Genomic DNA, 25,414 nt, shown 5'->3' on the forward strand with positions numbered 1-25,414 from the left:
AAGAAGTGCATTGACAGTTTTGTATTCATAGATGGGTATCAAGCACCATACAATTTGTAACATGCTGCAGAACTGCAGGCCATCTAGAGCAGAGCCAACCACAATATCTTGTAATGGCAGGCTGTTAAAATGCTCTCAAGGCCTCCCTCGGCCAGATAATTCCACAGTGAGCTCTTCTAATAGCCTTTGTGTCTGTTCAAAGTCAGAAAAGAGCAGCTACGCCTCTGCCCTTCACCCCCACAGCAACTTTTCCCACTTTGCCTCATAGATATTATGCAACACAGAGCACTAGAGTCCTGCAAATCAGCAGATATCTGTTTATATAGCTGCATCCACAGATGTTGTTCATTGTTTCCCATCTTTGCTAAAGCTCACAGCCCCACTGCCCTCTGCAGAGCTAAAGCCCTGAGCTCTGAGCCCTGATGCATCCCAAAATAGAGATATGTGTGCTAACTATAACTCCATGGAAGTTCAGGAACCACACTGCAGCAGCTCCATCTACTGTGTCTTGCCTATTTAAGTCACAATTAATGTCTTTGCACATTTGAATGATAGCAACCCCCAAAATGATTTCCAGATCACCAGTAGCAATCTGGCTTTGTTTTCCACGGTGCAATCACCATTTGCTTCTCTCACTCTAGTATCACTGCACTGAAGCTCAGAAGTTATTCTCCACCATTTGCAGCTGCTTTGTGAGTGACACCAAAAACCTGGAATTGGTTTTCAGTGTGTCTTACAGCAGTCTGTCCTCAATGAAACTGTTGTGTTCCCCACTGATGCAATTTTCCTTGCGGCTCTGCAAACACCAGAGGATTGTGCATCCTGTGCTTGCAACACTCAGGAGAATAGCGCATCTGACAGACAACTCCAGCTCTAACTCCAACTTCAGCATTGTCTACACAGCTATTTCTAGAGTGCTAACATGAGCCCTTCCAGGCTTGCACTCATGGGCTTCAAAGGATTGTGTAGACACAGCTTGCAAGGACAGTAGTTCCAGATTGGCCCTGACCTTGCAAAGATTTTAGCAAATGTGTAAGTTTTTCAGGATTAGGGTCTAGGTGAGCTGTTTTATGGGATTTGGAGATTGACAGTAGGGAATGGGGATAGGGTCAGTGGATATTGTGGCGAGCAATGGACATCATGTTCTTACACCCAATCCATAGAACACCATAACTGATCGTGTATTTTTTCCATTTCGCCCCATACCGCCTTCAGGAACACACCTGTCTCCGTGGGCAGTGTAGAGCAAGTGAGCATACCTTTGGGTCCCCTGCCCTAGGACAGGGAGAAGTATAAACCAATGGTAGGGACCCAAACCTGGAGGGAGTTGTAGGGATTTTTTCCATATGTTATATGCATGTTGTTATTATTGGCAGTATTTGTTGCATAAAAAAGCCTCCGCCTAAGCTCACTAGATTTATATACATGGATTTTCTAAAGCTACACCAAACTGTAAGGTCTAAGGCTTTAAACTGCAATTTATTGTGATCTTTGTCAATCTTTGTAATCTGTGTAACTCTCAAATTTACTGTAAACTGCAATTTAGTAATCTTTGTACCATGCAGTCACCTTGCTTGTAACTTTCCCTAAGTTGCATTCTCCCCTGAGTGAATGGAGAGAGAGTGTGAGTATGTTTGAAGAAGGATTGGAACAATGGACCACATGGCAATGAGTCATCACAGTATGGGCATGCTCCCTGCTGGATAAAGGGAAGTTTGGGCATGCTCCCTGGTGACAAGGTGAATGAATCGCAGGAGCCATTCAGACACTATATAAAGAGAAGGAGCACATGTGAGACTCTCTATTTTTCCTTCCACTGATCCTGAGAAGCTCCTCTCCAGTGTCTTTCCTCCTGACCAGCTTCCCCAGCCATGATGAACAGACAGACCCTCCAGGATCCACATGCCTTGGCTCCTTCTGCAACCCATATGTCTGTGTAAGTGTGTGAATAAGTGAATGAATGGAGGGGTATGAATGGGTGTGAATGAATGGAGGGGTATGTGCTTGCTTACGTGTGTGTGTGTGTGTGTGTGTGTGTGTGTGTGTGTGTGTGTGTGTGTGAGTGAGAGAGAGAGAGAGAGAGAGAGAGAGAGAGAGTTCTATCTTTAGCTTAAACCTTTGGTGGCTGCTTTCTCCTCTTTAGTTCTACTTAGTGGAAATAAACCCATACTAGTGTAACCCTGGGTGGTCTCCAGTGAGAATATTTTTGGGGTAACAGTATACATATCTGTAGAAGGAACTAACAGACATAAATAGTAGGCTCATTGGGGATAGCCTGTATGGAAAGGGGGTAGTCTATATAGAAGAAGCAAACAAACTTACATAAAACAATGTAAGAATAACAGTGAGACAATACACATCACCTTGGTGTGCAAGGATATTAAGGGAGCACGGGAGAGGATTATGATCTTTGAATAAGGATTGTTTTATAAATTCAGAATCTTCTAGTGGAACACATTGTTAGCATGTGTCTCACTAGTCTTCTCCATAATGTTAATCATCACAGTCATTCGCTCTCCTGCCACCTGCTATTGTTTGTCACACTTATTGCTTTTTGTCTTGAAATGGATGCTCCTTGTAGCAGACGCTGTGTGTACTTCTATATATTCATGGGGCCTGGTAAAATTTGACACCAACCTTGATCACAGCCTTTGAGCTTTAGTGTAATATAAATAAAAAATAACAGAATATTATTTAATTACTACTAGGGTTTATTTTTGTTCATTTGTTGTCTTTGCATTCAAGTATTCTATCAAGGAAATATAATTATTAAATCAAGAGTCAGCAAATCCATTAAGCACAATCTTAAATCCATTCCTAATCAGCAAAATATATATATATGCCTAAGTTTCATGATAGTGAAAGTTAAGCACATTCTTATGTGCTTTGCTGAACTGAGGCCTAATTCTCTACATGCATATTGTATTCAATTATTTATAATACAAGAATATGCAAACATTCTGTTTGCCAAGACAGTCATACAATGTAGAAGAAATTGATACAAAGCAAGAATGACTGTAAATGGGCAATTTTAGCCTTGGCATAAACAGTCAGTACTATGTTAATTTCTTCATGTAAATAATACTTCCTGAGAAATATAACTAGTCTAAACTTTAAAAAAGCCCTTGGGTATTTCTCTGACATGGTAATCATGTTGGGTCATGTCATCACTGCTCTTAGAACTATTTATGTACCAGAACTTTTTAGCAGATTTTGCTATAGCTAATGAAATTGTATCACAGCTTGTTGAGTAATTGAGAATTGGTTTTTTTGTTTGTTTTTTAAAGTACTTTTGTGCAATGGAAAGTTTCACAAGCACTTGCAAGAGATTTTTGTTCCCTTGGTCGTCCGCTATGTTGATCTTATGGAATCATCCATTGCCCAGTCTATTCATAGAGGTCTTGAACAAGAGTCCTGGCAGCCTGTCAAGTAAGTGTTTACAGGTGGTCTTAACATACCTATATCTTTATATCCAATCTGTTTTTTTTTTTTTTTTTTTGCTCTATTGTCCTCTAAATTCTATTTTTATTGTATTCCTACATTGTTTATTTTTTCACAGGAGCATCACCAACAGTCTTCCCAATGTAGCTCTTCCGAAAGTTCCAAGTTTGCCTCTTAATCTTCCACAGATACCTAGCTTTTCTGCACCAACTTGGATGGCTTCTTTATATGATTCCACGTGTGTATTCTTCACTAATGTTGTGACTGTATGTCAGTTCTGCATGGCCTACCTGGTGTCCTGTATAGTTACATTTGGATTGCATGGTGCTTATGATTGTGTAGTTGAAAATAATAATTTCTCAGTTGTGAGCCAAGCATGGAATGTCAGTGCATCATGAGTTTTAGTGCATAAAAATACAGCAGAATGTTAGTTAATGTCTCGCCTTCCGTTTGACTTGGCAAGGGTTTGTTGTAGTACAGTTAGCAGTCAGAATTGTGCTGCTAATTCAGTCAATAAGCAGGAGAGAAAAATTGAAATACTTGTCCTTAGACGATGTTTTCATAAACTGCAATAGCTCTTCATGTCTTTGCATGAATGTTACTAGTTCATGGCATGTGCAAAATAGTTCAGAAAGCAGTTTTAACAATTGTTTGCAATATTCCTGTTGATTTAATTTCTCAGTCTTAAAATGGAACTGTTAAGAATACGAGGCCCAAATTTGATTTCCATTATTTTGTTTTTATGAGGGGTTTTTCACCACAATGTTTCTGTTTTTATTTTTAATGGAGCCAGTAGCCAATGCCCCAATTGAGCAATGCCACAATAACTTATCGAAGCTCAGTATGTCTACCTGTTTGTGTCTGAGTATGCATGTGTGCACAGTTGAGGAACATAGTTGTGTATAGAAACATTTCAATTATAAGTTTCCAAAAGAGCGGGTTCACTAGAAACAACAACAAATGGAAATATTTTTACATTTTGAAAACTAACATTTTGACTTAGTCCTTTAATGCTAAAGATAATTTAATATTTGAAAAACATACACTTTTTTACAAGCAACTGCCTAAATCTATCATCACATGTGAAGTTCTGTGTTTGTTAGCTAGCCAAGTATATTGAGTAATGTGTCTATAGACTTTTGGCACTTCATTAGCTGTAATAGGATTTGTTCTTTCTCGCTCCACTAAAGAATTGTCAATCTTTTTCCTCCTCATCCTTAGGCTTTTACAGTCTTTGTTTTGATGGTAACACTACAAGTTTGCACCTGCACACTTGTGTCTTTATAAATCATTATTCCAACTTTGAATCACAACTCAGTGGTGTTTTGCCCTTCAGAACTCTTCCTGCCTGCTTATTCCTGTCTTTTGAAAGTTTACTTTCTTAAACCGTATCCTTCATACTTTATGCTTTCATTAGAGCCCATGTTCTTAAGTGTGGTATTCTAATAATCTGTACTTACAGCCCTGCTGCCCAGTAAAAATGAATTTTAATTCACAATTTACATACATGGTGACTAGCTGGAGGTTTTTACACACAAATGTTTTTCCCATGTGAAAATATATAGTAGGTTCCCAAAATTATTGATATTAAGGACTGGTATTATTATAGACAGAGCTGAGAATACAGGTTGGATCTCTCTGGTCTGACACCTCAGGGCCTGACCAGTCCTGAACAAGGGAATTTGCCAGACCAGGGGAGGTTCCCTACCAGCGGCCCCCCAGATCACCGCCCCTCCCTGCTCCTGGCCCCAGCTACCCTCCTGCCGGGTTGCGGGGCTGCCACGTCCTTGGCTCTGGCCTTGCTACTGGGACTGCTGCAGCAGCCCTGACTGCACTACTGGAGCTCCAGTCTCGGGCTCCCCGCCGCCAGTCCTCTTGCCAGACCAGAGAGTCCTGGTTTTGGGAGGTTCAACCTGTATTATTAGTAGTGTTGCCCATCACTTTCCATTATAAGACTCTGTCTTCATTTGTTTATAACTTTTGCCAGCTTTAACTGACTGAGCTGAAATTTTCTATGCTGGTTGTCTGATGAGGCTATTTCTTTAGAAAATTTCAGCCAAAAGGGTTCAGCCATTTCTGAGAATGAGAGTAGGGGCAGATACATTATTTTGCTTGTGTTAACAAAAATTCTAATACTCTTTTCTTCAAGCATTGGTAGTGCCTGTAGAGCAGGAACTTGTAATTTGTAACTGGTGTGAGGGAGTGCCTTTTGACATTTCCATGGAAACCCATCCAAATTTAGTCACATTGTAAGCCTTTGCCCAGAAACCCTAATTCTGCCATTTCCTAATTTTTGATTGTTTGACTTTGCAACCTTAATAATGTTCTTTTAATGTAATTTTATCTATTTATTTATAAGTGTACTCTTGCATAATTGTAACAAAAATGAATGAGAGGAGGAGCATTAGGAAAGATGTTCAAATACCATAGGGCCAATTCTGCCATTGGCTGCACTGGAGTGTAATTATTTGAAGAGAATATAAAGGAATATCCTCACATTTAAAGTATCACAGGGCAGATGCCACAGTGCTGCACAAGAGTGCTCAGCAAAGCATGTGTAACATGCAAACTTGGTGTGTGGGTTGTCAAGTGCTGCATTCAGCTAGTACATGTACTGCCATTCCCAAGCACTTGCAGGCAGTTGCTAGAGTGCCCTTTTTGCTGAAAGGAATAGTAACAAACAGCCCACCAGGCATTGTACAAGCTCACTGAAACATCTTGCTTAGCAACTTCAGTATGCTTCTAGGGCTGGCTGCACAGCTGCCTGCCAGCTACTGTTCTTTCTACCCTTTGTGCCATTGTTCTTTGTAAGAGCATGAGTTAATTTAGAATATTCACTTTCAAGATAAGTGACTCAGATCATGTTTGAGAGAGCAGATTATAGTAAATAATATGTTGTTCTTCACTGTGGCATCTGTATGTGTATTCCCTCTTGTGGGTGGGGCATTGCCCCTCCCACCCCCAGCTTTCCTCCCTTCCCCCCTAGCCATCTGATATCGTGGCACATTCTAGTAAAAGTATTGCCTGCTTGGGACATCAGCTGAGGTGTGAAGTCCTTTTTGTGTGCCTTTGAGAAACCAATGATAGATGCTTATTTTTCTAACCCATTGATGGCTGATACAGAAATGAAATTCCATTCAAAGTTGTAGATGACAGGCATTCAGTGGAATTCAGATCAATTTTCAATTAATTCCTTTAAAGTTATATAATAACCGCTGGCCATTTTAGCCATTTTTTACAGTAAATCTTTATCAGTGCTGGAGTTTTTATTATACAGTGAGGATCTGAGACACATCAGAAACTATGATTTAACTGAGTTATTTTTAAACACTGTCTCAGAATGTCAAATCATCTATCTAGTCGACATTTTGTGAAATGACAAGAGTTTAATATTCTGGCATACATTGCTAATGTCCAAATTCTGGTAATAAAGCTGTTGTTCCCAATACAGCAAAACACTGAATCACATGATGAAGTCCATCCCTTTCTTTCAACAAAGCAGTTGAGCATTTGCCTAAATGTTTAGCTGAATAAGAATAGGGTTAAGTATGTTGTTATATTTAAACATGTTTTTAAGTGCTTTGCTGAAGTGGGGTATTAATTATATTCCTGTCTGAGAGTAATAATTTACACTCATTCTTTTGAGCATTACCTTTTAAATATGCCATTAAACTTGATACAGGCTATATTAAATCACTGTAGATATTCTGTTGCTATTTCCATTGACAAGTTTTTTTTCTTATAATGTGTGGCCGGGAACACTAAATGTGTACTCTTCTCTATCATTACACTTCTACAAGAACATCATTACTGTGTTTTCAGTTGTTTTTGCTGGTCCTTTAATTTAATGGTACATTTGGGGCATTGCATGCTAAGGTTGGGGAGATATTAAGAGAGTAAAGTGCTGTGTGTAGTATTCAGTATTTTGCTTGATTGGTCCCATGAGAAGTTAACTCAGAGGACACCTTGGCTAGACGTGCAGAGCACTGTGAATTATTGCCAGATTCAGCTAAGGAAAACATACTGAAAGGTTGAGAGGGCTGGGACAGAGTATGTGGGGGAAGGGGAGGTAAAACCTTTTAATTAGCCAGAAAGGGAGTTTTTCTACTTGTTAATTTAAATTTGTTACTCTAACCCTAATTTGTATTTCCTTTCCATTTTGAATCTTTATGCTTCTACAAGTTTTGAACCTAGCTTTTCAGTTAAATTTACGGCTTGTTTTGGTTATACCAGTGTTCCATTTATAAATTATTTTCCAGTTATATATGTAATAGATGATTCTCAGTCACTGTAAACACAACCATTGGCAGAAGCAAGTACAACCCATGGGATTAGGACCACTTTTTACACCAGCAATGAATATGACTCTCTGTAGGAGAGTCATTGTTTTGTGGAGTTCTTCCTATGTACAGTGTCCAGTTAATTCACTACAGATTATTTTCTCCCTACAACAAGATATGTCTGGTGCAGGAAAGGGGAGGAACCTCAAGGACCTGATTACAGTTCCTTGAATCTCAAACTGCTGCAGCAGCATAGGATCCTAAAAAAAAAATCAGATGAGGAGAGCAAGAAGTGCACAAGTTGCAAAACCATTTCAGATTGTTCTTGACTTTAAGCTTGTATATTGTCATTCTTAAATGCTTTCCTGGATCAAGACCAGAGCGCAGAATCAAGCCAGATAAAGTATATGCTGCTGTACAAATGATCTGTCAGTGTAAAATCATAATCCTCTAGAGTAATTTACTATAATAGATAATAATAATCAAATGACAGATGTGTGATTTAGGTACATGTTATTTCTTTCTGTTGTCACAGCTCCTTTTATGTCAGTAGTATATAGTATTAGTCTATATCTTTAAGAAAAATGGTTCAGAATGTCATTGTGCAATATTAACTAAATAATAAATATGAATGGTAGCTCTGAAGCATATAAAAACAAGAAATGTTTATTATTGAGCATCTCTCAAATTTCAAAAACCAATGGCTATTATTATAATTATTATAATTGTAAAACCTTATTTGGATGTGTAATGAAACCAGTTTAAGTGGACACCAGGGAGCGAACGTGCATAAGAATACATTGACAATATTTGAGAGCACATGATTCCTCCCGAGTCTTAAAGGATTTCATTTAGTTTGGAGTCCTATTAAGCAGAAATATGATTTAAAGAGAACAAAATTAAAATGCATAAAATCCCTGCAGATCAAATAGAAGTTATCACATTTGGCAAATAAATGCACTTTACTTTCTAGAAGATATCTACTCTCATCAAAGTTAATACACACTGAGTTTTTATAAGAAAATATATTGGTGTATTTATGTACCCTCTCCCCATTCTTGTTTTGTAGTTAGCATCTCCATCTTTCTCATCCATCCATACCAGTTGACTATCTTATTTTGTGGCTTAATTTTGAGTATAATGTAACATACATAAGGGCCAAACTCACTATCAGGGGACAGGGCACTGGAACAATTTGTATTGTGGGGGGTGAGGTGCTGAGTCATTGAACCAAATTGTAAACCTTCTATGATGGAAACCACTTCAAGCTGGGAGTGTGGCAGCATTTCCAATTTCAGCACCTATGCCAGAGGATAAAGGGCCTATAGAATAACCACAATGAGTTATTTCATTAGTTGATAAGGAACAATTCTACCCTAGCAGCACAGAGGATCATTATTTTATTGTATAAAAAACTGTTGCCAATGTGTAAATAAGTGCTTAATCTTCAGTTCAAAGGAAGAGACTTTGCCTCAAAATGCTTGCAATCTAAACCAGCAATGTACACATTCAAGATGGGAATCAGGATGGAGCCTAATCAACCCAATAGATCTTCTCTCTTGAGGTGTGGTTGTTCTATTTCAAGGGTATAACAAGGAGGTATAATGAAGAGTTATTGGGTAATAATAAGCAGGGACAAAATATCATGAGCCTTCCTAATGGTGAAATCTAATAGGTTGCCTGCTATTCTTGTAAGTGAAATGGGGGAAGCATCAATATTTGGATCATTTAAAATTGGAGGAGACAGATCCATTAGCAACCTATTATAAGGAACAATCCAGTATTATTAGGAAGATAATGCAGGCCTTTTCCATCTCTAATTTCTTTGAACCTAACTCCGCTCATATTTGAGCACTAGTCCTATTGATTCATTCAGTGGGAATTGAGGGTATTTAACCCCTTCATGATTATGGCCTTTTGGCATGAGAATATAGGAACGAAAATGGCAATAATTATAAATTAAGATGTTGAGTCAAAGTTGCTGTGCTAAATTCTATCACTTTTGCTTCAGATGTTTGTTGCAATCTGCTACCTGAAATGTTTGTCTGGTTAGCATTAGGGCCCTCAGCACAGCAGTTCAAGGCTTTGAATACAAGCACATTCATAGCACATTTGAAGGTGGAGCTTCAGGTTGAATTTTGTAATGGTATCACTAACTAATGATGAATGATGTCTCTATTAAAACCTATGAGTTTGTCAGGAGGGAGAATTTTAAAATTGTGGCAAATGCAAAAGATTTAGAGACATTGACATTAATGTGAGTTCTGGTTTTCCTTGCTTTGGAGGTTTTCTGTACTACTTCCCTTATGGGAGTTAATCTGCATGTATCAAAAGTTTATAGGAAACCCTCATAATTTGTGGTGGATGCATTCCTACATATACCACAAATGGTGAAATTTGCAAATGCTAGGAGCTGTGGCTCCCAGCCCCCTGCGATGAGCTCCATGTGTCTTCCGAACTCACTATGGGATCCAGGAGCTCCTTTGAGCCACGGGTAACACTGCAACTCCTGGCATTTGCAAGTGTTCGCTGTTGTGAAAAAGTTATTTCCTAAATAACCTTCCCCTCCCCCCACATATAGTTTTCTTTCTTCTCTTGAATTTGGGTTGCTTCACTTCACTCTTCCACCTCGATCATATCAGGGTTGAACTGATAAGAAAATCATGTTAAATCGAAGAGGCAGGACTTCCACGGCCACTCTAATACTCTTTGAAGAATACCCAACTTTGTTGTGGGAGCTGCAGGTGGGAAGTGAACTAGAAGGAGGGGCGGACCCTACTTCTGCAAGTAATTTTGTGGGAGGGTTTTCATGTGTCCTATAAATGTGTTTTTATTTTTTTATAGCAATGGTTCAGCTACATCAGAAGATCTTTTCTGGAAACTTGATGCACTTCAGATGTTTGTTTTCGATCTGCACTGGCCAGAACCAGAATTTGCCCATCATTTGGAGCAGAGACTTAAACTTATGGCCAGTGATATGATAGAAGCCTGCGTCAAAAGGTACAGTTATATTTTGACATTGTCTGTTAAAAGTTGTAAGACATTTGGAAATGAACATCCGTGGAATGTCTAGATGTGTGGTGTCTATTTAGAATGCTGCTGCAGAGACTCTAGCACATCTTTCTGACTATGTCACTCTTTTCTTTGCATCTCTCACTGACTCTCTCATTTCTCTCTCTTTGAATGTAAGATGCTTGCCTTCAATTTTAAAGTTCTCTGTATCCTGTCACCATCTTACTGTGGTCTCTCTCATTCACTACTGAGATGTTAAATCCCACTGCCACTTGGTCCAGGAAAACTACCTCTGTCAGCTGCTTCTTTGGTTTTCATTTGAGTGCCTTTGAGCTTTCTCCAGTATTACTTGTCATGCTTGGGAAGTGTTCCCCTTAAATAGCCTCACAGCTATCTCATTATCCTCCTTTAAAACCCTCCTTTTCCATGATGCCTACACAAAGCTTGACAATGATGTGCAGAGACTGCTGTCTATCACACTGACCAAATTACCTCATTGGTTCATTGTACCCACCCCAGTTCCCATCTATCTGTCTGTATCCATCTTTTGTTTTCTACTTGGATATAAGGCATGGCATTTGGGGCAGGTCCAGGCTTTTTGTTCTAAGGAGATTTTATTTTATAGCATCAAGCACAGTGGTGTCCTTGGCTGAGTGGAACTCTTAAGTGTTATGATAATAAATAATAGAGCTACTATGGGAGCATGGAAAGCTTGGGACCACAGATCCCATCTCACACTTTTCTCCTGTATCATAAAGCTAGCATCAGGCAGAGGAATTGTTTTAAAGGAAGCTTCTGTCCCTATTCCTTTCAAAAGGTAGATTTGAAAAATGTGAAAAGAAATTAATGTAAACCAATCACTAAAGATAAAGTATCTACAGAGTATGATTTCAGGCATCTTAAAGATATGTCACAAAAACCTTGCTACTAAATGTAAACAAAAGCTAGATATTGTTTATACATTATATTTTTATAAGTTATATATACCTTTTGGTAAGTTATTATAACTGTTACCTAATTATATCTAATTGGAGCTGGGTTGAAAACAAAATCGTAATGAAGAATTAAAATGTCAACGTTGTTTTCATTTTTATGTATTTGAAATGGAACCATTTGGAGTTTTATCAAAATTTAACATGATATTGTTAATATTTGTTTTAAAAATTGATATCAAAATTGCCATTGACATTTTTGCTTAGTGTACCCCAAATTTTCTGTAAACAAAAAAATTGCTAACTATTTTCATGATATTTTTCAATAAAATATTGTTTTAAAAGCCCTATGTGTTTGAAAAAACAACATTTTTACAGGGTAGATTGATAGTTCTTCAGGAAAAAATTTTGCTCTCCAAAAAAAGCCATTTTTTCATTTTAAAAAAATCCTGGTTTTGAAACTTATTAAACAGCACTTAGTGCTTACCATAATGGCTGAAAATTCAAATATCTAAGCTCTTCCTGTACAGTATGTTTATACAAGTTGTATTTAGAATGGCAAATGAATAATCATTAGCTCTCATACCTATTTTTGTGTTCAGTAATCCATTTTTCAGACAGAAATGTGGATGGAGGTTTACCCGTGAAATGGGCCCAGATGCAAATTTTGTGGCTGCAGCTTGACAACGCACATTTGAAAAGAAATATTTTAAGGCCACTTTTTAAGTCTGTGTTACTGCCTTCAGAGTGCTAGGAAGATTTTAAATCCTATTTCTAGTCTTTTTTGACAAGAAGGAACCTGAGATTAGTGGCCTAAAAGAAAATGGTTTCACTTATCACTCCTTCCAGCTAAAAATCAACTTTCAATTTTCAATAAAAAATTCTTGGTAGAAGAGAACTCTTCTGATACTGCAAATATGTAACATGATCAAGTTCTAGAAATAAATGAATTACATCTGTGGATTTGAAAAAGTGTTCCACCACAAAGTGCAGTTGGTTCAAGACTATTAACTACCATTGTGAAATTGTGACTTGCTGAATAAAGAGCCTGGGACCCTATTGTCAGTAGAAACACTTCAAGCTCTAGTGTCATAGGAAAAAAATTAGCAAAGCTGCTGATCAAATCAGCTCAAATTTACCATTCAGCAAAAAGGATTATCCTCTGTACATACTGCTTCATCGTGGTGTCAGAACAATATTCACAATCCTTAACACTCATGTTTCCACTTGGAAGCCTAAGACCATTCCAAGTGATTTCAAACATGCAGTTACTATTCTATAAAAAAACATAGTGAAGGTCTCCTCTTTTATCTGTTCATGGTAAAGCTCTGTCAAAAAGCCTCCCCAATCATCTCTTTCTACCCAAGAGTCAGTACGTTATCTTCATGGGTCACTGTACCAGGGAAATTACATTTACTCACTGCTGATGCCAACAAATCTTGTGTGACCAATGTCAGCTGCCTCACATAGCTTTTATGGACCTAGCCAGTCCACCAGTTATATAGAAAAGGTATACTGTGAACATTCCACAGGAAATACTACTGTATGAATGAAACTGGGATCTGTTTAGTCCAACAAGATATATCTGGAATGCTGTCTTTAATCAAATTGAACCTAGTATACTCAGAACTTTTCTTTAAAGTATTTTTTATAGCAAATCAGAACTGGATCAGATAATAGGTGCACTGTTGTCATTCTAAGCTGTCTGTTAGGAGGCAAGATGCCACATAATGAACCAGCTATACCTTTTGAGTTGGCTTTTGGCTTTGGAGAGCATCTTGCAGTAGGCAAATTTGGAATGTCAAAGGCCTGATAATCAAATCAGGAAAACAGATGGTTTCTAGATGCATAGGCTTAATAAGATGCTTAGAAACAACTTGTATTGCTAAATCTTTAACATGGTCATCGTGGTCCTTCAGCAAATTCATCTCCAGTGGGGCAGGCACATTATTCAGTAGCCCTCTATATGCTCACTGTAGGGAGCATTCTAATTCAGCTGTGTAAAGCTTCACCTCAGCATGAGTTTCCATGTTCAAGACACCTGTAAATGGTCTCAAAACAGCAATAATATTGCAGCTGCCACATGAGAAATCTTGTCACACTCTCAAATCAAATGGAACATTGTCTGAGGAAAGTTTTTTGGGAAGAGACAAATTGAAACACTTCAGCTGATTTATGCAAATTGTTTAATGATTATAAGAATTATATTTCTGTAGTAATGTAAATGCTTGATTTAGCTGTCTCTTTTATATTTGGATAATAAAAAAGCCTGATTCTGATCTCACTATGAATTTAGTATAATGTAACTTTATTGATTGTAGTAATGTTACTCCTTATTTACACCAGCATGAGAAGAAACAATCTTTGTGTTCAATATCTATCTTTGTTTCAAAATAAAAGGAAATAATTTAATTTTTCTTTATTAAAGATTTTCTTTTTTATTAAAGTTGTAAGAGGATTTTTAGTCATATGTATCAGAAGTGAGATATCAATATTCTGAGCTATTTTGTTTTCATGCAGAAGATCTAGATATTTGTTTGAACTTGTTTTCACTGTTTGTAAACTGTTCACAGATAATGGATTAGGAAGCAGATTGTTATTTTTTTATTTTTTGTTTATTTTATTTATTTTTGCCTACCAGTCATTATTTAGCTAAATCAAAGCAGAACCTAGAGATTACTGTTACTGTCAGGTTCTACTGAACAGCTGAATATTTTACTCTGTTGATTGTAGTATTATGTTACTACACACTTCCACTCTGGTGCTCACAGACTTGATGTAAAAATTAACACATTTATAATGAGACTTTTGCTTTTACACATCAGTTGTCTGGAATTATGACAGACTTTCATGTTGTGAATTCATGTTTAAATAAATAGAACAAGAATTGCATTTGAACTCAAGCTGCAAAAGACAAACAAATCAATGGACTTGCGCATCCCTGCGTCTGTATGTACAATGTTTAACGTTTTAGTTGATGCCAAAAAGCAAACTGCAAAACTCTGCATTCTGGATGGTGGGCAAGAGGTAGGTTGAATTATGCATGTTTAACTGCCTTGTTCGATTAATCACAGGTGACTAGAACTGTGGACTGTCTTTACTAGATGGGCTAAAAATAGTTTTTGTTTTTGTTTATGTATTTTGTGTTCTGATATGCATAGTTTTCATTTTGTTTATGAAACTATCTGCGTATCACTGAGGGTGCAAACTATCCCCCATCCCCCAGTCCTAGTGGACAGAGGAATACCCATAATTACTCTGTGTTCAAGGGGACACTAGAAGGGATTTTGCTCTTGAGCTTCTCCTAAGTTGCATCAGAGAACCACCCTTATTTATGATGGTAACTTAATAGCACAGCTGAGCCAAAGCCTCTTTAGAGCAAACTATTCACCTGATTAAATGTACATAAGAACATCCATACTGGGTCAGACCAAAGGTCCATCTAGCCCGGTATCCTGTCTGCTGACAGTGGCCAATGCCAGATGCCCCAGAGGGTGTGAACAGAATAGGGAATCTTCAAGCAATCCTTCTCCTGTCACCCGTTCCAGCCTCTGACAGAGGCTAGAGACACTATTCGTACCCATCCTAGATAATAGCCATTGATGGACCTAATGACCATGAATTTATCTAGCTCTTTCTTGAACGCTGTTAAAGTCCTGTCCTTCACAACTTCCTCTGGCAAGGAGTTCCACAGGCCGACTATGCGCTGTGTGAAGAAAAATTTCTTTTTGTTTATTTTATACCTGCTACCTATTAATTTCATTTGGTGACCGTTAGTTCTTATGTTATGGGAACAAGTAAATAACTTTTTCTTATTCATTTTTTCCACACTGGCCATGGTTATATAGACCTCTATAAAACGTATGTGTAATTGGTTCCTTTAATGCTCTGACTGACATTTGCACCTATGTGCACAATAAAAATAATTGTAGCTAGTGGAAAAAAACTATCAAGTACAACAGTTAATCTTCATCTTCTACTCTTTTAGAACCTGTGTAGAGGCCATCAAATGGGACTGAAGATAGAATCTCTGTATTGAGCAATGGCCCATGCTTTTGGGGATGGATGTACATCCTTACTTGGCAATTGCCCCATCTTCGTTTGTTATATAGAAACTCCCACTCCTATCAGGAATAATTAGTACAATGGTGATAGTGGTTTCTAAGCCATCCAGAATACTAATGCACAATTGGTACTGCTTTAGGTTGGGTGGTGATTGTGTAATTTTGTTTGGGTTTTGGTGGGGGAGGGAAACAAACTGTCAGAATTTAACACCAAACATTATTCCTACATTGTGCAGAAACGTATACCTCACACCACTGTTACAGGATCTTCAGGGGGTAGCCGAGTTAGTCTGTTACAGAAAAAAACAACAAATGGTCTGGTAGCACTTTATAGACTAATAAAACATGTAGATGGTATCATGAGCTTTCGTGGGCACAGCCCACTTTTATAACTCCGGTCATCTGAAGAAGTGGGCTGTGCCCATGAAAGCTCATGATACTATCTACATGTTTTGTTAGTCTATAAAGTGCTAGCAGACCATTTGTTGTTTTTTTACCTCTGTTACAGGCAGTTTGAATCATTTCATACAACTATATCATTTCTGTTGATTGAGCTTTTGTGTTGTCTTGGGGCAGTGTGCCTCATTTTGTTAGCTCATCTATTTAAGTTAGTAGTTTATTCATAATTAATTTTCCACTTTAATGAAATGTTCATCATTTTCCTGTTTTTCCTCATATCATCTGCTTTTCCTATTTTGATTTTCCATGACATGATCCAGTTTGTTGGTCAGTGGGTAAGTGCCTTTTGTTTTAGAAACTGCTTGCTTTTTGTCGGTTGTCCATATTCATTGTTTGTTATAAGCTACCTGTTACTGTTCCTGTCCATTCAGACAGATTCCTTATTCATGGGTGGACAAGTTTCCTAAAGAGATATTGACCTGTCAAGCTATTAAGACATTAATTGTGATTAATCGCACGATTGAAAAAATTATTCGCGATTAATCGAGCAGTTAATCGCGTGTTGCCCCTTTGAAACACTGCCGCAGCATTTCAAAGGGGCAGCACTGTGGGAGCCTGGGATCAGCTGGAGTCCCCAGCTGACCCCAGGCTCAGTGCATGCCCCTTTGAAACGCCATGGTGGCATTTCAAAGGGGCAGCGGCAGCACCAAAGGAGCTCAGGATCAGCTGAAGTCCCCAGCTGATCCCAGGCTCTGCTCGCCCTGCACCTTTGAATCATAGCGGTGGCGTTTCAAAGGTGCAATGCTGCACAGAGCCTGAGGTCAGCTGCAGACTCCAGCTGATCCCAGGTTCCTATTGCGTTGCCCCTTTGAAATACCCTGGTGGTGTTTCAAAGGGGCAGTGCAGGTGGAAGTGCCTGCGATTAACGCATTAAAAAAATTAACATGTTAATTGTGCTCTGCATTAATAGCAGGCATTAACACGTGTTAATTGGCAGCCCTAGTATTGAATGATGTCATATCCAGTGATTAAAATCATGTACATTTTCCACATATTAGTCTACAGTTGCCATCTCTTCCAACAGCACTCCAGTCCATTTTGCTATGGGTATAGACATCTCAGGGGTTTAAAGGAAAAGGAGTAGAGCAAGACAACTGTTTCCTACCAGTTTTTACCATTTTCTAGGAGTTTCAAATTTGACTCATCTCCCTTGAGTTGTTGGATGCTGAAAGCTATCACTTCCCTGTCCTCCTGAACTGAGGTTGCTGCTCAAGAGTCCATGGCTTCAGCCTATCAAATGACTGGGAGCCTACAGGGACAATTTTTTCTGTAACGAAGCATTTAAGAATCTGAAGCCAGATGTGAAAAATCCATACCCCTCATTGACAGTTATACTGCCCTAAGCCCTATACAGGCAGCACTATATCAACAGAACTTCTCCTGTCAATCTAGCTACTGCCTCTTGGTAAGGTAGATTAACTACACTGATGGGAGACATTGTCACGTGAGTTTAGTAGTCCCTTCCCTAAAGCACTACAGTGGCACACTTGCACTGTACGTGAAGATGGAACTTTTAATAGTTTTTTGTTACTGAAGTTAATTGGTTTTAAACCTGTCATCTTAAAATGTTGTAACTTAAATTCTGCAGGACTTTTTAGTGTTGTCTAAAAACATTTTTATTTTGCGAGTGAAGAAATTGGTGGGACCAAGCCAGCTGAAGGAGAGCTGCAGCCTGGGAGGCAAAAAGCTTACTTGATCACTCTGTGTAGCTTAGTTTGAACTGCAGAGGAAATGTCATTGCCCTTGCTCATTAAATGCTTCACAGAAAATCAGTTTACAGATAGGGAAACTCTTTCTTGAATATTTCAAAATTATATACTATCATTATTACCCTGCCATGCTTGTAAAGGAAAGAAGGCAGGCATTATTCTTCACATAGTCCTTAAACTGGGAAAACCTGAATAGTGGAGTGCATTTAAGCTAATGATACTTAATATATCTATTAATGGTGGGCAGCAAGTTGGTGAACTTGGTCAATGACTCCAAGGTAATTTGGATTAATACAGTCCAAAAAGGGTTCTGATTAACTCCAGAAGGATTACAACACTTCATGTGGCTTGGCAGTAAAAGACCAAAGAAAATGTAATAGAAGTGTAATGTAAATGAACATTGACAATAGTTGTTTAAATTCGTAATGTAGTGAGATACTGATTTCCAAGTTCCTCCAAGGAAATATACTTTGGATTCAACAGTGATAATTTTTAAAAATATTAGTCCAGTTTAATAAAACCCAAATAGGACACTTGGATGCACTAAACTGGAACAGAAAATAATGCAGTATAATAATGAACAAGGTGTGGTTTAGATTTAGCTTCAAAATGTAAACTCATGAACCCAGGAATTGGGAAACTATTCCTCTTTTCCAAATTCAATAATGTACTGCTGGTGATTTTTGGTTTGAGTGTTTTTGTCTTTTTCTACAAATGTTATGATGTTCAAACAATAATTTTCCCTTTGGGTATATGGCAAAGGCCAGCAACATATACATACTGCTGCCACAGAAAGCGTCTCTGTGTATTTGCGTTGAGATATGTACTGAGCCTTGCACGAGGCATATATTCAATTATTTGAGTTTTTAAAAAGGGAGAATTTTTTAAAAATATATTAATTCAACATGCAATAAGAAATATTTGGCGCACTGAGTAGTTATGTAACATCCCTGTGTTACTTTAATTTAAATGCAGATACAGTATTTATTTGGAAAATCATTTCCTGAACATATTAAGCAAATCCAATTTAATGTTTTGATTTGTATGGAAACTTTAAGACAAAAGAAAAATGGCCTTCAAAACTTACATCATAGAAAACTATTCATCTGGCAGCTGCAAAGTTAGGCTAATGTTTATGTTGACCTCAGTACTTTTACTCCAAGCATTATGTTATTAGCTGTTCCAAGTAGCCTTGAATTATCAAGATAGGGTTAGTCTTTACAAGTCACATTTTCTGTGAAGTGGCTATTGGGGACAATCTTTGCCATCAGATAAATGTTTTTAAAGGAAGAATTACTATTTAAATTGATGTCCCTTCACAGCAGAATAGGAGTCCTAGCTCCTGTTAATTTCAGGACCGAACTCTGTAGTACTATCTAAAGAAAGTATAAAAGTCTTTCAGATTTATTTTAAATAGCACCTACTTAAAAACATCTTTTTTCATGAAAAAGGAGAAAAAACCCACAGAGAATGAGGACTGTTTTATTATGCCTTTTATGGACTATTAATTTGTTACCATCTATTCAGCGTTGTTGATGAAATTTTAATTTTGTCCTTGCTTGAGCATAATGTGAGGTTTGTATAAACTGCAGCTCACTAAGCTGATAAAAAGGCCTTTTTAGGATGAACAATTGGGAGCTCATTTTATTTCTAGAGGACATTTAAAGTAACTTATGAATAAGAGTTGTCAGACATGAAATGCTGTATTAATTAAATCTTTTTCTAGTCTTTTTGCTTCTCCAGCTAAACCAACCCTTTAGAAAAAAAATACATGGCCACCTTAATTATAGAGGGGAAGACAAAAAGTATCCTTCACATTCCTTCGCCTGAATAAGAATAAGAACTCAATTCATCTAAATAATAACCCCATTAGCTGCTTAACTCAACAGTGTACATGGGAAAATTTTCAACACAGAATGTAAGAAAGTGTTGATTGGGTGGATCGTTTTCAAGGTTTTGTTCTTCTGATGTTCAAAATGATAATTTTAAGTGAATCTGATCTGTCAGGGTTAGCAGCTTTGTACCATTTATGACTTATGACAAAAGTGTTGTGTTCATATACACACTAATGTTCTCTTTTGTCTTTTAAAACACAGCAACAATACCATTCAAAAATAGATGACTTGATTGAAGAAACTGTTAAAGAAATTATTTCACTTCTTGTTTCAAAGGTAAACCATATTTACATTTTCATTTGTAGTAGCATGGCAAGCACATTTCAAATCATCCATTCTGAGAAATATCTTTAAACATATGTATTTTATTCTGTAAATGAGATTGGACCAATATAATTTGTAAATAGCGATCATTCAGTTCAGCATGAATGTTACAGAATTAAATTGGTAAGATCCTCATCTGGCAAAAATCTGATTAGTTTTCTAATCAAAGTAGTTTCTCTTGTTTATATTGCAGCTGCTTCATGACTAATGGCAGCTAGTATCCCCAACACCTTTGAGTATATTAATATTGTATCTTTTAATACATACGCATTAGTCATTATTTCCTTGTTTCATTGTATGCATGAAGAAAACTCCATTTCTAAATACTGTTTAAATTACTTATCAGTTTAGAGATTGGCCACATAAAAAATCTGAATAGCATTTTTGTTCACTTTTCCTTTATGAACATTTTTTAATTTAGAAAATATGTTTTTAAGCAGTTAGTTCTTAAAATTAAATAACTACATAGTTTTAAATATATATTTATATTTCAATTGCTTTAAAAGTCTAAGTGGTGCTATAATAAAAATATGGTTTAATCTTGTTGCAATTATCCTAAATAGTTAGAGGATGTTTTTCTCTGCAACAAGATTAAATCATTTATTGTTATTATTATAGTACCGCTTAGAATCCTAAAGTGATACACAACAGGAAAAAATACACAACAGGAGAAAAAAGCCTTCAACCACAAGTAGTTCCAATAATAGTAAAGAAAACAGAAAATAATATGGAACTTAAAATTAAATGTTCTCCTGTTTTAAATATAGCATCTGTGCACTTCGAACAGCTAATACATTCCACCCCAAAGGTGTCAGCTTTTCAAGATTAGGATAAATTATGAACAAGTATATGGTACGTTAATTTATTAACAAGGACCCAAGAAAGAATACTATACTTAGTTATATTCAGACCTCTGTTATTAGCTTATTTTCTCTAGCTCACAACTTTCTGGAAAAAAAAATTTAATCTACATCTCCCATTTTTTGAAACAATCCAAAGATGAACTTTTTTTGGAAATCTGAGCAAAATTTGTTCACCTGTGATAGGATTATGTGAAGACACAAAATACATATTTTTTCTTCTGTTGAAAGATTTAAATAATTTGGATGTATGCATAATTCAAAAAAGGCTGAACTTTACAAATTGAAGCAGTACATGAAGCTAGTCCTCTCTGAGAGTTACCTCTTTGGTAAATATGCGTGTGCAGATAGAGAGAGAGAGAGAGCGCACTCCTAGGCATATTTATACTAGGAAATTATTTTGAAATATTGTATTGTATTTCAAAATTAATAATTCCTGAAATAACTATTTCAAAATAAGCACTATGCATTGTGGAAAGCAAGAGTTGTTATTTCAAAGTAATAGGATTGGTAGTGTGAACGTTCCACTTGTGTTGAAATAAGGGAAGTTATTTCGAAAGAATTCCCTAGTGTAGACTAGGACCAATAAAAATAATTCTTTCTTAAAGTGTATTTAATATTTGAGATTAGTTGGCAGGCATAGGGAATGAAGCCAGAAGCTGATTCGGCCATATTTGTTGTGAACATGTGGAAGAGAGTACTGAGGAATATAGCCAATCAAAGCAGAAGAATCTGGATAATCAGTGTTTATTTTAAAGAAAGTTTATTGAGGCTGCATGCATCTTGAGAGGATTTTGAGAGTTGTATTTCTTTGGCATACATTTCCATTCTGAAATGAACTTGTGCTCAAAAGAATATCAATGAAGTAATAATTTAAAACTAATGGTGAATTGGAACCTCTAATATTGTGCCTATTAACTAGCATTTTTGGGATAACTCCTACTATTGATGCACCTCTACCGATACAGTAGTAGCAATGATAGGTACACTTATGTAGATAGGAACGAACACTTGTGTAGACAGGACACAGGCAAGTTCACCACTGTATAATTTATGCCAGTAGAGAGACATTGGTGGTAGTGATTTTCCATAAAAAGTTTAGTGTAGACAAGTTATAAAAGGATCATGTAGTAGTAACCCCTCAAGAAAGAAAGAAGACTCTCGCTTTACTCTCATTAGCATTTCTCCTGGAAACTTCCTACAGGGTATTCAAGGTCACTGCCTCAGGCTTCAGCTATAAAGAGAACCAGCTATTGTATAAAAAGTAATTTTAATATTATAGCTAGCAAATGTCACAAGAGAAATTGTAAAAAATCATGGAAAGAGCAATAGGATTTATGTGTGAAAAGAAAATGTGCTTTAGTAAGGAAGTTTGTCCCTGAATTTGAAAATTAAATATTTAGCCATTTTTCATTTTAAAACATTTGAATGCAGCAGCACTATTATTTCCTGGAAACGAAACTTAAAAGATTCTAGTATGCAAAGTATTTAAAGCATTCTGGAATTAAAGTTGTTCGTTCTTTTACTTATACTCCTTACAGAAGTCTGAAATAAGATTTTCTTTCCCTCAGATTTTTGTCTCTTTTTTTGTTGTTGTTGACAAATTTCTTACTACTTGGAGGGGCAGAAAGTAATATGTCTACTTTTCTTCACCAAGAGTTTCTATTTACATTTGTGCCCTATGATGCCAAAACAGAAAGCATAATTGATAATATTCCCACAGCTATGAATATAATGTTTGCTTACAGGAAAGTGAGCACAGAACAGTGATTATTGATTTCTCAGTCTAGTTTCTCAACAGTACTGAAGTGGTTTAAAATGTGTGCACATGCACTCATATGCACACACACACAATTCCACATTTAGATCACATTTTTAGGTATTCTTTCATTAAACCTGAATCTGCATACATAACTAATGTACTTGACTATGTAATCACCCAACCGGCATGAACAAATATGTCTTGTTAAGTACTTTGCATGTTGAAAACATCATACACATAATAACTTAATCAACCTATTGTGTTAGTGAGTCGCCACTAATGCACAAGTAACCTTTTGGGGCTCATCTCATTCTACTGCAAACACCCCTTCTTTGGTCTAGTGCAATAATGAGGGTTATTCAAAAAAAATCTAATGCAAAGAATAGGTTGATTGAGTTATTTATGTGTATGAAGTTTCAACATGCAGAACTCTATATAAGTGATTATTATTATTATTTATTTCATTTTAGTTTTACATCCCCTATTCGGCAAAATATTTAATGGTTAGGTTGCTGGTGTGTTGAAGCCACTGTCTGTCATGCTGACCAACATTGTCTGATATGTCTTGGTTTATACTTAGATTGTATACTTTTTAGTCAGGAACTGTCTTTGTATTCTGTATTGTACAGTTCCTAATACACTGCAGTTCTTGTCCATGACTGGGGCTCCCAGATACTACCACAGTAAAATCAATCAATAAACTAAAACACCCAAGTGCATGTAAATGATTTGTTATGTAAGGGTGGACATAAGCACATACTTTACCGCTTTGATACTGCTATAAGATGCTGAAGACTAGGAAATTGAGGGGAAACAATCTTCTTTGTGATTGGCTGATCACTGAAAGCCTAAGCAGTCTCTTCATGCTGGATTACAGAATGTAGTCACCCAGAGACATCAGCAAATTGTATTGGTTTTTTCCATTCCAAGGGATCAAGTCTGAAGATATAAAGCAAAGATGATTTTCCCCCATTGTTCTTGACAGGCTAGAACCAACAGTGCTTATCATAGCATCCGTATTCTTTTATGTACTGTATCCAAAGATGGTAATCAGTCACACCATTATGAGTTATTTTAACAGGGGAATAAAAGTTGGTTGCTTAGAATATTTATCTTTTATTTATTTGCTTTTATCTGTAACAATTTCCTACAGAGATGAAAAGGGTACTAATTCCTTTTATTTCAATGAGCTTTCATGTAGTAAAGATTAAATTGCTAATTTCACGAAAAGATTTACTGTGCTAAAATGTTAAACTAATCACAAAAATAATATAGAACAATGAAACAAAGCAATCTCAATGTCTCATCCTGGCAACCCCAGAAGACCTGAAAATGCAAAGTGTGCCCAGAAGTATTTATATTGTCCCTAAGGCCTATGTAGAGTGAGCACAGGAAACAGTTAAAGACACAATCACGAACGTTATAACTAAGCCATGTATTTCTTTGGAATTTCAATTCATTATTTTAATATATTGGTAACGTTTTGATAACGTGTTGGTGATGACAATCTGGGCCTGATACTTGTTTCTGAGCTCACTCCTGCCTGCAAATATGTCTTTTCAGAATAATATTGACTCATATTTTGCAAAAAGAATCCTTCTGAATAAGATGAGTATTTTACCAGTACTGCAGTATCAAGCAGTAATTCCTCATTGGCATGTAATAACGAGGCAGAGAACAGGCATCCCAAAGCACAGGAAAAAAAACAGCTTCCATCCTCTCTGGTAGCCCAATGCATTTGTAATCCATAGACAGCTGTTGGGTCCTACAGTGATGATAAATCATTTATAAATGTGGATGGATAGTTTAGTTGGACAGATAGGTGATGAGTGTAGTTCTGCACTTACTCTTGCTCTTTGAACTGTTGGGAGCAAGTTTTATTGCAAGGTGATGCTCTCGGCTTCTCGTGGGGAGAAGGGAAGGTGACACTGTTGTGACACCGTGATACTGCCCATTAACAGCATGCCAGATGGAATTTTGTTCTGTCCTCACATTCATAAAGTGCTACTCCTTGGTTCTGAGAATGTGTAAGTGCATAGGCAGCAAACAGTTATTTTCTACAACATTCTTTATATGTCAGGAGGCAATTAACGTGATCAATGAGCATGCAGATATACAATAATTAGCCATGAATGTGCTACACTGCACTTTTTTCCTCAACAGTTATTACATTTTTCTTATATGTGGTGTAATAAATGTCATGGCCAACGAAATCTGATATATAAAGGTGGTGGAGAGTTTGGTTTAGATAAATTATTTTTTTCGTACACCATGTAAACATTATGCCTATAATTTGCCTGTAGGAGTCTGTGTTTGGCAAAGGTGACTTTATATTACCTTTACAACAAACTGATTCAGGGACTTTGACTCTGAGAAAATCATAAGTGTCTGATCCAACAAGTTTATGGCCTCTTTCCAGTTGCGGAGTGGAGCCAAGAGGTTGTAGATTCTCACATATTCTGATCCTGAGCTGGTTCTTCAGTAGCAGTTGGGAAACACTGTTCCTAGAGCTATGCTGACATAATCAGTGGTGCTAATATATAACTCAGTGAAATCAGCTTTGACTAATCATCTCCCTTTTAAATATAAGAAAAATATTGAATGTCAGGACATTTAAACTTAACAATTGCACCATACAATTTTAAAAATAATTTTGAACAGCAGCTGAATGAACTT

The 25,414-nt window shown here is 36.8% G+C and overlaps 1 protein-coding gene across 4 annotated transcripts in view; it reads left to right on the forward strand.

The window, feature by feature from the left end:
* Positions 1 to 25,414, forward strand: part of CADPS2 (calcium dependent secretion activator 2) — a 506,811-nt gene that overhangs the window by 435,011 nt on the left and 46,386 nt on the right. For 3 of the 4 annotated variants that reach the window (XM_075928806.2, XM_075928789.2, XM_075928797.2), the window contains exons 19-24: positions 3,288 to 3,429; positions 3,560 to 3,679; positions 10,566 to 10,721; positions 14,545 to 14,692; positions 16,449 to 16,463; positions 19,994 to 20,068. In XM_075928806.2, coding sequence (XP_075784921.1) covers positions 3,288 to 3,429; positions 3,560 to 3,679; positions 10,566 to 10,721; positions 14,545 to 14,692; positions 16,449 to 16,463; positions 19,994 to 20,068 — 656 coding nt within the window. The remainder of the gene's footprint in view (positions 1 to 3,287; positions 3,430 to 3,559; positions 3,680 to 10,565; positions 10,722 to 14,544; positions 14,693 to 16,448; positions 16,464 to 19,993; positions 20,069 to 25,414) is intronic. The other variant, XM_006122581.5, reaches the window with a different exon arrangement.

Source organism: Pelodiscus sinensis, chromosome 1, assembly GCF_052426305.1.
Source record: "Pelodiscus sinensis isolate ZL-2025 chromosome 1, ASM5242630v1, whole genome shotgun sequence".
In the NCBI taxonomy this organism is placed as follows: domain Eukaryota; kingdom Metazoa; phylum Chordata; order Testudines; family Trionychidae; genus Pelodiscus; species Pelodiscus sinensis.